This window comes from Podarcis raffonei, chromosome 5, assembly GCF_027172205.1.
Source record: "Podarcis raffonei isolate rPodRaf1 chromosome 5, rPodRaf1.pri, whole genome shotgun sequence".
NCBI lineage: Eukaryota > Metazoa > Chordata > Lepidosauria > Squamata > Lacertidae > Podarcis > Podarcis raffonei.
Window position 1 is genome coordinate 84,216,683 of NC_070606.1, and position 13,672 is coordinate 84,230,354.

Below are 13,672 nucleotides of genomic sequence, written 5' to 3' on the forward strand. Positions count from 1 at the left end.
AATTTGATTACATGCTAATTCGTTATTGAATTATAACCTCTTTTAGATAGCCTGTGGATAGGCTTTTCCCTTTCCAATCCAATGGACAAGCAAAGAGTAGCTATTTGCCCCACCCATGGGTTGTAATGACCTTAAAGCCCTTGGTAAGTTTGGTAGTACCATGCAGAGAGAAATATGCCAAGACTACTTGTTTTATTATATTTATCACTGTAAATCAGGCATAGGCAAACGCTGGCCCTCCAGATGTTTGGGGCTACAATTCCCATCATCCCTAGCTAACAGGACCAGTGGTCAGGGATGATGGGAATTGTAGTCTCAAACATCTGGAGGGCCGGAGTTTGCCTATGCCTGCTGCAAATGTTACATCTGGCAGTGATCCAGCCTTACGCTGTCACTCAAGACACTCTCAAATCTGCTGACGGGACAAGAAAGAATTTCACATTCTCCTCCTGACAACCAAATCAAAGTATGATCTGGCTATTGTCAGCACACAATAATTTAGTGCTGCGGATAATGTTCTCTTTGATGCCGAGAAAGAATGGTAAAACAAAAACAAAAAAACCTGAAATACTTCTCTTGTTTTCAAAAGAGAGACTTCTTCTGTAGTGAGGAAATTGCTAAGATCGTTATTACCGTTTTGAACATGTGTTTTTTGACATTCGAGAAGGTGTGGAAGATCTATTGAAAACATAATAATTTAATGAAAAAATAATACAGGCCCAGATTTAAGGTTGTGTAATTCTGCGCAACAGTACAGTCATACCTCGGGTTATGAACACTACGGGTTGCGTGTTTTTGGGTTGCGGACTGCGCCGAACCTGGAAGTACTGGAACTGGTTACTTCCAGGTTTTGGCGCTCACGCATGCGCAGAAGCACAAAATGGCGTCACACGCATGCGCAGAAGTGCTGAATTGCATCACGCGTGTGCTCATATGCAGCACTTCAGGCTGTGAATGCTGTGGATTGTGAATGTGCCTCCCGCATGGATCACGTTCACAACCAGAGGTATGACTGTATTGGAGAACTGGGAGGAAACTGCATGAGGGTGCTGCAGAATGCCTTGGAATTCTAATGTTTACCTATAGAAATATAGCAATTAGTGCCAGCTGGACAACTGTAACAGCACTGTCATTGTGACCAGCTATCTCAATGACTCATTGTCCAGCTGGCACTAATTGCTGTATCTCTTTGGCCTTGCTTGAACCTATTTGGATCAGGTGTTTGGGTAGATATCTCTGTCCTCTTCTGGGTAACATATATTGACACTCATTTTGTAGTGTATGGACACTTGCATGCATGTACCAAGGTGCAGACAAACTGGATGGTATTCAACTAAATAGAGATGTTCATTAATTTCAGTTGATATACTCTCAGTAAAACTAAATTGAATACCATCCACTGTGTACTGTGATTGTTCTGCTCTGAGTCTGAAACCCTGATGCAACAAAGCAAAGCTTTTGTTTCGGCAAAGAATAAGGGATCCTGAAACACTTATTGTGTATCTTGCAAGAAACTAATTGCAGTGCCTTAGCCTGCTTTAATTGCTATGGTAATTTAAATGACTTGTGCATTTTGCTGTAATTATAGTGTCATTCAGGCCACAAACCTTGCGGAAGCAAAAAATAAATATTGCCTCGTTGGTAAAGTTGTTCAGCCTATTATGCCAGCGATAGCGTTAAGAGACCAACAGGGGTTCATCAATTTAGTCCCCATTTAAGCAAATTATTTAGGATTATTTTTGTTCTATTTATGTTGAATAATTCACAGGAAATAATCAAAGTAGTGCTTACTGAAGTCTGCTTTACATATTCTCCTCCTCCTCTCCATCCCGTAAGCATCTAAAGACAAATGTCAGTACAGGCGAGCGGCATAGCAGCACCCCTCAGAAGGATTAGACCAATTTCTACCTCATTGTGCGCATTCTAGTAGTTTATTGCAGTTTATCGGCAATTGCAAGTGACACTATGATGAGTGGTTGCTTGGCACTGTGTGGATTAATAAATTGGTCAGCAGTAGTAAGGAGAATTATGATGTACATTACTTAAAATGGATTTATGCAAATGTTCCACTGGATCTGTGGCTTTAAATGGAATCTACGCTAAGTACTAAATGGGGTGGTTGCATGGAGATAGCAGATTAATAATTTAGAAAATCTTAACCCTACGATATGTGCATATCCATGATCCTGAATATGTGGCATCACTTTCTGGTGAGGCGTACATTTTTTTAATAATAATAATAATAATAATAATAAATTTTATTTATATCCCGCCCTCCCCAGCCAAAGCCGGGCTCAGGGCGGCTAACAACAATCAAATAATCAAACAATCAAATAAACCAACATTCTAAAAATATTTCATTATAAAAATTAATTAAAGTCAAGTTAATGGCAACCATTAAGCAAAACTCTGTGCAGGTTTCCAGAGGAGGGAGTCAGGCTGCGCCCTGACCAAAGGCCTGGTGGAACAACTCTGTCTTGCAGGCCCTGCGGAAAGATGTCAAGTCCCGCAGGGCCCTAGTCTCTTCTGACAGAGCGTTCCACCAGATTGGAGCCGCAGCCGAGAAGGCCCTGGCTCTAGTTGAGGCCAGCCTAACCTCTCTGAGGCCTGGGACCTTCAGGATGTTTTTATTTGCAGACCGTAGGTTTCTTTGTGGGGCATACCAGGAGAGGCGGTCCCGTAGGTACGAGGGTCCTAGGCCATATAGGGCTTTAAAGGTTAAAACCAGCACCTTAAACCTGATCCTGTACTCCACCGGGAGCCAGTGCAGCTGATATAGCACCGGATGAATGTGGTCTCGCAGCGAAGACCCCATAAGGAGTCTCGCCGCGGCATTCTGCACCCGCTGGAGTTTCTGGGTCAGTCTTAAGGGCAGCCCCACGTAGAGCGAGTTACAATAATCCAGTCTGGAGGTGACCGTCGCATGGATCACAGTGGCTACGTCAGGGCGAGAGAGATAAGGGGCCAACTGCTTAGCTTGGCGGAGATGAAAAAATGCCGCCTTTGTTATAGCTGTAATCTGCGCCTCCATAGAGAGGGAGGTGTTCCATTTTAGATAACAATGGAAGAATGGGATCTAATAGAATTAGGGGACTCTCCTAAGGCAAGATCTGCTGGCATGAGCAGCTTAGGATGCAGCTGATCTTTGGCTCAGCTGACTGATTTTTGGCTCAGCTATGCTCAGCCAGCAATAACTTTGTTGGGTACAACCAAGTGGCTGTGGTTTCAGAGTTTATCCAATGCTTATAAAGGTAAAGGATCCCACGACTGTTAAGTCCAGTCATGGACGACTCTGGGGTTGCGGCACTCATCTCGCTTTACTGGCCAAGGAAGCCGACGTTTGTCCGCAGACAGTTTCTGGATCATGTGGCCAGCATGACTAAGCTGCTTCTGGCAAACCAGAGCAGCACACAGAAACGCCGTTTACCTTCCCGCTGGAGTGGTACCTATTTATCTACTTGCACCTTGACGTGCTTTCAAACTGCTAGGTGGGCAGGAGCTGGGATAGAGCAATGGGAGCTCACCCTGTTGTGGGGATTCAAACCGCTGACCTTCTGATCAGCAAGCCCTAGGCTCTGTGGTTAAGACCACAGCGCCACCCGTGTCCTATCCAATGTTTATGCGCTCTCATAAAATCATAATGATAATAATAATTTTATTATTTATAGTCCGCCCATCTGGCTGGGTCTCCCCAGCCACTTTGGGCAGCTTCCAGCACATATAAAAACATAATAAACTGCCATACCTTTAAAACTGCCTCCAGGTGTCTTCTTAAAATTGTGTAGTTTTTTATCTCCTTGGCATCTGATGGGAGGGTGGTTCACAGGGTGGGCACCACTGCCAAGAAGGCCCTGCTCCTGCTTCCCTGTAACTTCACTTCTTACAGTGAGGGAACCACCAGAAGACCCTCAAAGGTGGACCTCGGTGTCTGGGCTGAATGATGGGGGTGGAGACTCTCCTTTAGGTATACTGGGCTGAGGCTGTTTAGGGCTTTCAAGGTCACAACCAACACTTTGAACTGTGCTCAGAAAAGAACTTGAAAATATGGTGAAATTAAAACTAGGTTGCACTGAAACCCCTTTTGTGCTTGAAAACATTGAAGTGATTCCATCCACTCATGCACAGACCTAGAACTCTTCAACTCAGGTAAGAAACCATCTGTTGGGAAGTTTGTTTTCCTTAATCTCTGCATAGGGTATCATTTCAGTTCTAATACCATTCTCAATTTTAATCAGTTACCAGATTTGTCTCTTTTGCTCAGCCGAGTTGCCTTATGGCTATTGGATTATGGTTAGAAGAATGCAAAGAGTAAAGGAAGCCATGGTGGCTAATAAGGAAAGCACCAAAATCCATATTATTGTAAGACCTTTATTAGGCCAACCAAAAATGTGTGCAAACTTTTGAGTTCTGCAGAACTCTTCATCAGGCTACATGATAAATGGGGCAAGGCTGGCAATGGAGAGGGGGGCACACAAAAAAGAGTGAAACAGTGAAATGTGCATCTGGTCACACCTTTAAGATGGAATGAGGGAGGAGGTAGCAGACATGGAAATGGGGTTCTTTAGGTGCTCTGCAGGTTTTGGGTTGCACCCAGAGCTGCTAGGAAGACAAAACTGCTTCTGAGAGCCATAGCTCCGTGGTAGAGCATCTGCTTTTCATGCAGAAGGTCCCAGGTTCAATCCCCAGGAGCTCTGGGGAAGTCCTGAAGAGCTACTGCCCAACAGAGTAGAACATACTGAGTTAGTTGGGCCAATGGTCTGACTCAGGAGAGGGCAGCTTCCCATGAAAATACAGTGGTTTAGGCCCCATATATGAAAATACAAAATCCAGCTGTTATCAGGAGAATGCAACAGCAATCTTTTTTAAAAATAATAATCTGGAAATTAAATGTGCCATGTTGATAATGGTCCTGGTGGTAGCTGCAACCTGGAAACAAAAATCTTCATAAGACAAATCCCCTGTGCTTTTGAAGCTTAAATAAAATAACATAATAATAGGCACAGTCCACAGGGAGCATAACCTGAGCAAACCATGAGTTTCTGCAGCTGCCATTCATTGCCCTGGAACTTCTGCAACTGTTCTGTTGGGTTGCTTCCCTGTTGGGTTGATTCACCATCGGGAATCATTGTAGAGCCAGAATTCTTCTTGGTATTGTTGCTCCACTGATGGGAGCAGGTATTTCGCTGCAGGATAGTGCATCTACCTCTGAAATGAAGATTCCCATCTTCATGATGAAATGGTAGGTCCCAGAATTATCTCCTTGATTCATTCCTTATCTTCTGCCTTGCCTTGATTGATCTGTAAACTGCTTTGGGCAACTTTTTCTGGCTGAAGAGAGAGAGGAAATATTTAAATGAATAATAATAAATAACCAAACTTTTTGTTTTGTTTTTTTAAGGATGAAATTACAGTTCTAGAAGTCAGCACCCCTCCCAGGCCTTAGTGCTTCCAAATGATGCAGTGATTGCATCCACTCATACTGAGACCTTGAATATGTCCACTAAATTGAGAAAATAACCTTGAATCAAGCTATCTTCAGTTCTCAAGGAATCTGTCTTCCTTAGTGCCTCTCCACACTTTGGCTTAATGTGGATGGTGAATCATTGTGCCTTTTTGTCCGCATGGGTTTCTCCAACTACTGCTGTCCCACACTTTCTCCATCTAAATTAAGGGATTCCCTGTGCTATTGATACAGCTGTCCAATTTGTATTTTCAAAGCATGCAAACCTCTGGATTTAGGGAGGAGAAATTGTGGAACAGCAATAATTGGAAGAAAAGAACACATGGATGAGGGGAATTTAAGGAGACAGAAGGGGTTCACAACCCATATTAAGCTGAGATATGGATAGGCCCACTGACTCCATATAGGGTCAGTTAGGATGCTGTTTCTTTTCACCTTCTGAGTCCTTCAGACTTTTCCCACTTCTGACTCTGTTCTGAGTTGTTTTGATTCATGGCAATGAAATGCAACATTAATTCTGTCGTCTGCAAGATTCATTTGGGTGCCCTTCCTTAAACAATTGACACCATTGCTGGGATGTTGATCTATGCAAATTTAACTACGTCATCATTTTTAACTGAAAGTTGCTTTGATTACATTTTGTAGAAAAGCCACACACAAAGTACTACATGTGAATGAGTACATATTAATTCTTGAACTGACAGGCAGTCTGGTCCAGTGCATAGAAAGCTTGCGTCAGATTCAAATCCGTCTTCAGCCAAAAGGTCATGGGGTATCCTTGGACAAGTTGCTGTCTCTCAAGCTCAGGTGCGTTATCTGTAAAAACAGGAATTATTATTGCTTTACAGCAATGATAGGCAACATTTGCCCTATGGTTGCACCCCACTCCCAAAGTTCATTGCCAACTACACATAGATGTAATGCAACTTGTCAGTGCCGCCCGAGGTCCGAGCTCACCAAGGACCAACGCTGCTTCGTTGTTTAGTATAAAAGTCTTTATTGAAGTTCAGTTTCACTTCCACAGCCACAGCATGCAGCACTACGTCTCAAACTCTAGACCGCCGAAGCTCCATCTGAATCTCCTCCCCCCTGACACCAGTTTAAGATTCTAGCCTTGCTCCACCTCTTCCTCTGTTCCTTCCTCCTCTGGGTCCGCCTGCCCGTCGGGGTCTCGCCCTTCCTAGACTCTTCTGACGCTGAGTCCCCTGACTCTTCCCCCTCCCTCCGTCGGGCTTTAGGACCTGGCTCCCAATCCGGGTTTCCTGCTGTCCCGCGCACCTGTACATTTGAACTTGGCGCGCGCGCCCAGCCTCCCACTTTCCTTCTGACCGTTACACTGCTGTCACTACTCCCTCCTTCGGGGAGGCTAGCTGGAACTGACCTCCCCTCCGTTTCCCCACTTTCCGATGGGGGCGTGGTCAGCCCTGACTCATCTTCTCTCCCTGCTGGAGGAGAGGCTGGCCCTGACACATGTGACTCTCCCCCCCCACTGCGCTCTGGTGGGGGAGCTGGTCCTGATCCCCCGCTGCTGCCTTGGGAGTCCCCGCTGGCCCCCTGCTTCTGGTGCGTCCCCCCTGGGACCCCCCCTTGCCCTCACCATCGGCGTCCCCTTCTGGGAATCTTCTGATTCGCTGGAGAAGCTCATGGAATCTCTCGGGTCACTGTCATACTCTCCTACGCTCCCCTCGGATTCCTCCCCTTCGCTCTCCATTTCCTCTCTCCCCTGTGCTTCTGCTCCTGAGCCCCTGACACAACTGCTGGGGCTGGAATCAGGAATTCATGGCTATGCCTCAGGTGCTGAGCCAAGAAGGCAAAATGTTGGAGCAGATCCCAAGACCAGGGATCACTGGCATGGGACCCACCTGCCAGTGACTCCTAAGGTGTTTGCAAAAGGTCTCAGGAAATATCCCCTCATAATTATACAATAGATGAGGAACTGCTTACTCTTCTAATTTGCACCAGCTCAGCATCTCTTACACTGAATGCATATCACAGGGGCATGCTGATCAATAATCACATAGTCCAAAATTGGAGTTAGTTGACTCTACAGTCATACCTCGGGTTGAATGTGCTTCAGGTTGAGTGCTTTCGGGTTGCGCTCCGTGGCAACCCGGAAGTAATGGAGCGTGTTACTTCAGAGTTTTGCCACTCGCGCATGCACGGACGCTCAAAATGATGTCACGTGCATGCGCTGAAGTGGCAAAACGCGACCCGCACATGCGCAGACGCGCCATCATGTCTTACATTCTATTCAGGATGCGATCGGGGCTCTGGAACGGGGCTCTGTTCGCATCCCGATGTACTACTGCATTAGCAAAAACACAATCTACGCAGACTTGGTTGAGCACCAGGCCTAATGAGCTCACTCCTGGTGCTCTTACTCCATGAAAATCAGTTTCTGAGACTGAAAGCCTCCATGTCCTCACAGCCATCTAACTTCCCTCCTCTCCAGGGCTTTTTCCAAGCAGTCAGAGACTGTGCCTTCATGTAGCCAACCTCTCCTCCAACCTCTTCATGCCTCTTGTGGTTCTGGGAGACAAGGGTGGAGGGGAGCTTGTTGCAGCAGAAGAGGGAAACACCTGTGACTCTTCACCAGCCTGACTCATCTCTGCGTCTTGGCTCCCTCATCCCACTCTCCTGCTTCAGCTTCTGCCTCTGATTCTGGACTTCTCTCTGCCACCGGCTCTCCCAGCTCACTAAGCCCTGTTACTTCTTCAGTTTCTGATACTTCCTCTTCCTGGTCTCCTCTTCTCCCTCTGACCATTCATCATTGTCCCACCACCACTCCCCGGGCTCTGAGGATTCTTCCCCTGGTGGTTCTCCAGCTGGCTCCTCCCACCATTCCTCTGCACCTAGCCATTCCTTGACAACATGACACCGTAAACATGCCCACATGTCACTGGATGCCAGGAATGGACACCCACCTCCCCATCTGTTCTGAACAACAGAACTCCAAGAGGGTCTCTCTGTAAGTGAGTGCAGGGATGGTTGATGTAGGTCCCCATATTTATGAGATGGCTTATGGGGAGAGGGCATTCCCAAACCATTTTGTGCTATTATATCTATTTCTATTATTTGTGCCAGCCATTATGCCACACACATTATGTCACAGTAGCTATTTTCTGACATGCCAACCCTCCTTGGTACCCATTTGGTGTTGTGCCATGCCCCCACAGCAGGCATGCTGTGGCTGGCAATCATGGCATTCTGAGAAAGTTCCACATGTGCCCACTGGCTCAAAAAAGCTTGGTGACCCCTTCACTTGGCAGTAAAAGATGTTTAGATACTGTGGTGAATTGTCTCTCTCAGGCTGGCCATTGACTGTTCTCCACAAGAAGACTGTAAATCCCAGTGTTGTACCAACATCTGTCCTCCAACTTTTTGGAAGTATTTGTCTCCTGGCAAAGAAGTTTCCATTTTTCTGCCTCTTTCTCAGGGTTCTTTAGAATTTCTTTAGAATTCTGGAGGGTGCAGGGTGGAGACAGAGAAGAAATTGGTTCGCTTGGCATTGGAATGTGAACTTCCCCAATTTGCAATTCCTGAACCAATAAGCCAACCAAAACACAGCTCTCCTTCAAAATTCGTACTTCTCCAAATTTTGTGATGCGGTTCTCTAACCCAGAAGTGTGCACCAAAATGCATATATTAGTGAAAATAGCATATAAAACATTATATCAGAGAAAATTGCTTGCAAAAAAGGTGTATAGTAGGCCAAGTTGCAAACAAAATTGCATATGTTTGGAAAAATGTGTGCAATATTTCATGCTGTTTTTAAAGAAAAAAATGCAATGTGGAAATGCGACAAAGCAAGCTTAAGATTGAGAAACTGATAGAACTTAAAACTGACAATCCTATGCTTACTTAACTTGCTTCTGAGTAGATTGTAGTGTAGGATTTTAGTGTAAAGTTATTTCCACACAACAGAAACCAAAATTGCACATCATGCAACACACATACACACTGCCTTTTTGCTTCTTGTCCTTTTGATGGCCATAATACAGTGTACAGAAATGGCCTCTCAAAATTCTCCACCCTGTTTGTGGGCAAAGAAATTGGAAATAACTATTCCACTGAGTTTCTCCAGGAGAGAAATTCTCCAGCAGTTTCTCAGGAGTGGATCTCATCATTAGCAGAGGCATGCCTGGCCTTATCACTAACTTCTTTCTTTCCTTCTTTCTTTGATACCCCAGGGCATGCCCAAGACCTACACCAATTCTCAGCCATTTTATGAATGGTGGGGCAAGTAGCAGTGTCAGCCCCCACAAACAATGATGGAGAATATTCAGTGAATATTCAATGCCTCAAGGACTGCCTTACCCTACATGAACCAACCTGGGTCCTTCTCCATGTGTCTCCTCAGGGGGTGGGTGGAGCGGGGCGGCAGCATACCTGGCCCTATCACTATTTGTTTTTAGGCAACAATCAAAATCATTTTTCTTCAGCAGGCCTTTGGACCTTAATTTTCTTGATATCTTTAAGTGGGGTGGGATTTTAGTGGGCTGTGGAGCTTCATGCTCAGGCACCGGGGGGTGGAGAGCAGGTGGGGACCCGTCCTGGGGGCATGACATGCTGCCTGCAGAGGCGTGGCGTGTAGCCTGGGGGCAGGGTACACCGCCTGCAGGGGTGTGGCACCCAGTGCGGGCGGGGAGGCAGCCACAATGGTACCCCCCTGGGATCGCGCTGCTGGGTGCGGTGTGCTCCTCCTGCACTCCTCTTCCTCCGCCAGTGCTGTGGACCTGTCTTTTATACATATTTTCAGTGAGTAGTTTCAGATGCTATTAACACTTGTTTTTATACTTGCTTTTAATATTCGGTTTTGTAAGTGTGGGGGGACAAGAAAGAGCTTTTAACGTAATGCCTTCAGAAAGTTATCTTCTGAGAAATTGCAGCCCACAGCACAGAAATGTGTTGATTATGGCAGTGCTTCCAAACAACCAGTAGTTTTACACAGTGCAGGTGGTTTCCACATTACAGGGTGTGCTGTCCATCTACAGTGGTGCCTCGGGTTACATACGCTTCAGCTTACAGACTCCGCTAACCCAGAAATAGTACCTCGGGTTAAGAATTTTGCTTCAGGATGAGAACAGAAATTGTGTTCCAGCGGTGCGGTGACAGCGGGAGGCCCCATTAGCTAAAGTGGTACCTCAGGTTAAGAACAGTTTCAGGTTAAGAATGGACCTCTGGAACGAATTAAGTTCTTAACCCGAGGTACCACTGTATTGGATTCATACCAGTTGGCTTTCAGTCTGCTCATCCCCCATGATTCACTTTTCAAAATGCAGGTCAGCCAGCTCAGAGTTAGTGCTGTGACATCATAAAATAGAGACCTGTGCATCAACATGCAATTACGGTGTCCTCGTATCATAGGCTAACATGGGCCATGTCGATATGGATTGTTCCTGGCTGTGTGACAGCGCCCTTAAAAAAACGCTTTTCTTCCTTCCTTTCTTCTTTGGCAAGATTCCCCGCCCAAAAGTGAGGGAGGTGAAGAATACGATTTGCTCCCTTGTTGCCAACAGGTTTAAGAATAATCAGCAGATGGTTTCTGAGTGAATAATCCAACTGGAATAATGTCAACACCACTATTGAATTTGCTCCACTATTGGATTATTCTCAAGATAAACTACAACTTGAGCTCATTAGGTACATGAATTTCAATCCCCCTCCAAGTCGAGTGATGCATTGAGGAGAGAACAAATTAAAAGAAATGTGGCCAGCAGTGGAAAAGGATTTGTAGAAATGGCTTCTAAGAAGCTCTTAAATATTAAATGTTATGTTTAAATGTTACCAGCATGCATATAAAGCAATAGGTCTGTTGGCACTGGGAATGTTTGTGGAGTGGTCTAAATAATTTAAGCAAAAGATGTGCTCCTTTTTTCTTAGACCAGGTGCAGGCAATCCCTCCCCTCCCCGTGTTAAGGCCTTCATTCCCTTGGAAGTAATCTGTCAGGGGCCACATGCTAGTAATAGGTGGGGCCAGATACAAAAGTGGGTGGGGCTACCACATTTCACTCCTTCTTTCTAAGACCTCTCTTTCTGCTCTTTCTCCTCCCCCACTGGGCTGCTAGGCGAGGAACAAATCACTTTCGCCAGAGCTCAGAACTGGCTTTTCAAATTAGGCCAAGGGCCATGTGACATTAGCCCAGCAAATTGCTCATTTCTATCTACTACAAACATCCATTCTTTTTTCATAAATGTTCTGCTATGCATTTTGTGTAGGCAGACAGTTCTACATGCAAAACGAGGGAAGTGTCCACTTTGTAACATTATAGTTTTGCAGAGGCATGCAATATTTTTGTAGGGTTTTGTTTTGTTTTGTTTTTTTACTGGTTTAATGAGTCAGTGAGGCTGGAGGGTTATTGATCTGCACACAGGAGTAAATTCTCCAAAGGGAGAGATGGGGCAATTGTTCATCTGGTCACAGGGACCCAGTGAGGTAGAGGTAATTTATCTGCAACGCAATGGAAACATAATGGAAGCTGGCATGATAGATCATGTGGTTGTGCTGGATGTGGACATCCAAAACTTTTGCAACATATTGTTTGATCCTGTTCAAGACATTGCCCAGCTGTGGGTGAACAAATTTATTGTTTACACAATGGCTACAATTTCCTTTTTCCAATGAGCATGTAAGTAAATCAAGCCATTCAGTTGTGTGTATTCAGTTCTCAAGCCCTCTTTAGCAGTTGGCTTCTTAATAGCTGAGAAGGTAGCAGGGTCCCAATACCTCTTAATGGATATATTCAAGATTAACAGTCATTCCTATGGATATCCTCTCAGAAGTAAGTCCTATTAAATTCAATGGGACGTCTTAACTTTAAATCACCCCCAAAGAATTGTGGGAACTGCAGTTTACCTCTTTCATAGCTACAGCACCCTTAAGAAACTCCATTTCCCAGGAGCTTGTGTGTGCGCACGCACTTTAAATGTGATTTAAAGGCATGGTGTGTATTTAGCCTTATTCCCAGGTATGCATATATAGAATTGCAGCCTAAAAAGACGTCCAGAAAAGCATTGCATTTCAAAGGCATAAATTCCATTCAATTTTAAATTTATTATCTATAAAAATTGGGCATAGAAATGTGTTCACACGCAGTATGAAAAACAGAGTTGGTTGGGTGAATAACCTGCTAGAATCTGGCCTCTAATTGTAACGGTTGTCAAGCTGGCAGTTAATTTCTTTCCTTTTCTGACAATATAAAATCCTTCTTTTCACAAGGGAATATTAATGCTCAGAATTCTCTAGTGATGGCCATTAGCCTAAATGGCTTCTTTAAAAAGGAATGGACAAATTAATTGCAGACAGGTCTATTTCTGGCCACGATAAATGAACTGAGCGCCCATAGTTCTGAGGCAGTATATTTTTGAATAGCATATTCTGGAGAAAACAAAACTGGATGACAGTTAGCTTCACAACCTCATCCCCACCCCACCGCCTTTTGGGGAAGGGCTATGGCTCAGTAGCTATGTACCCAAGAGATCCCAAGATCAGTCCATGGTATCTTCAGGGGGAGGGGGAGGCCCTACTCTGAAATTCCAGAAAGGCACTGCTATTGAATGTAGACAGGGTACTAGACTACACTTCCCATCACCACTGATAATTGACTACGCTAGCTAGGGCTGGTGGGGGTCGGAGACCTGAAATATCCACCTCTGGTATCAACAATATTCAGCTAGATGGACCAATAGTTTTCCTCTGTAAAAAGCAGCTTCTCGTGTTCCTACTGGAACATGGATTCAGTATGAAGAGGTAAGTGTAGGTTTTGCTTTAACCCAATGGCATAGCGTGGGTTGCCAGTGCCCAGGGCACACCGGCAGGACATACATGTGCGCCTCCTCAGGTTAGGGTGCCACTACCGCCATTGCTGTGAATCTCGCCATCTGCCCACCTCCCCTGTCATCAAGGGATGCTGTGCTGCTGAGAGATATAGGAGCCCATCCTTTCCCTGCTCCTGTTTGGCATGTTGCTCAGGTGTGGGATGGAGAGCGCCTCTGGTTGGGGTGGCAGCTGCAGAGGTGTGCCCCTCAAAAATTTTGTGCTCAGGGAAATCGCCCTGGAAGGTACACCTCTGCTTTAACCTATTTTAAAAAGGAAATTATGATGGCATTTTAATTCAGCTGTTTTCATTTTCATTTCATTTTTTAAATAAAAAAACACATGTTGAAAATGTTTTCCGTCCCTCACTGAGCTTTATCTACTCACCTTACATA

General features: G+C 45.1%; 1 protein-coding gene across 3 annotated transcripts in view; it reads right to left on the bottom strand.

Annotated features, from left to right (window-relative positions):
* Window positions 1-3,638: 3,638 nt before the first annotated feature.
* The window catches only part of SLITRK3 (SLIT and NTRK like family member 3), a 44,283-nt gene continuing 34,249 nt past the window's right edge, over window positions 3,639-13,672 (bottom strand). For 2 of the 3 annotated variants that reach the window (XM_053390437.1, XM_053390438.1), the window contains exons 3-4: window positions 6,164-6,277; window positions 3,639-5,328 (exon numbers count right to left, since the gene is read on the bottom strand). In XM_053390437.1, the coding sequence (XP_053246412.1) occupies window positions 5,273-5,328; window positions 6,164-6,277 (170 nt within the window). In that variant the 3' untranslated portion in view covers window positions 3,639-5,272. Of the gene's footprint in view, window positions 5,329-6,163; window positions 6,278-13,672 lie in introns of those variants that run through there. The other variant, XR_008330716.1, reaches the window with a different exon arrangement.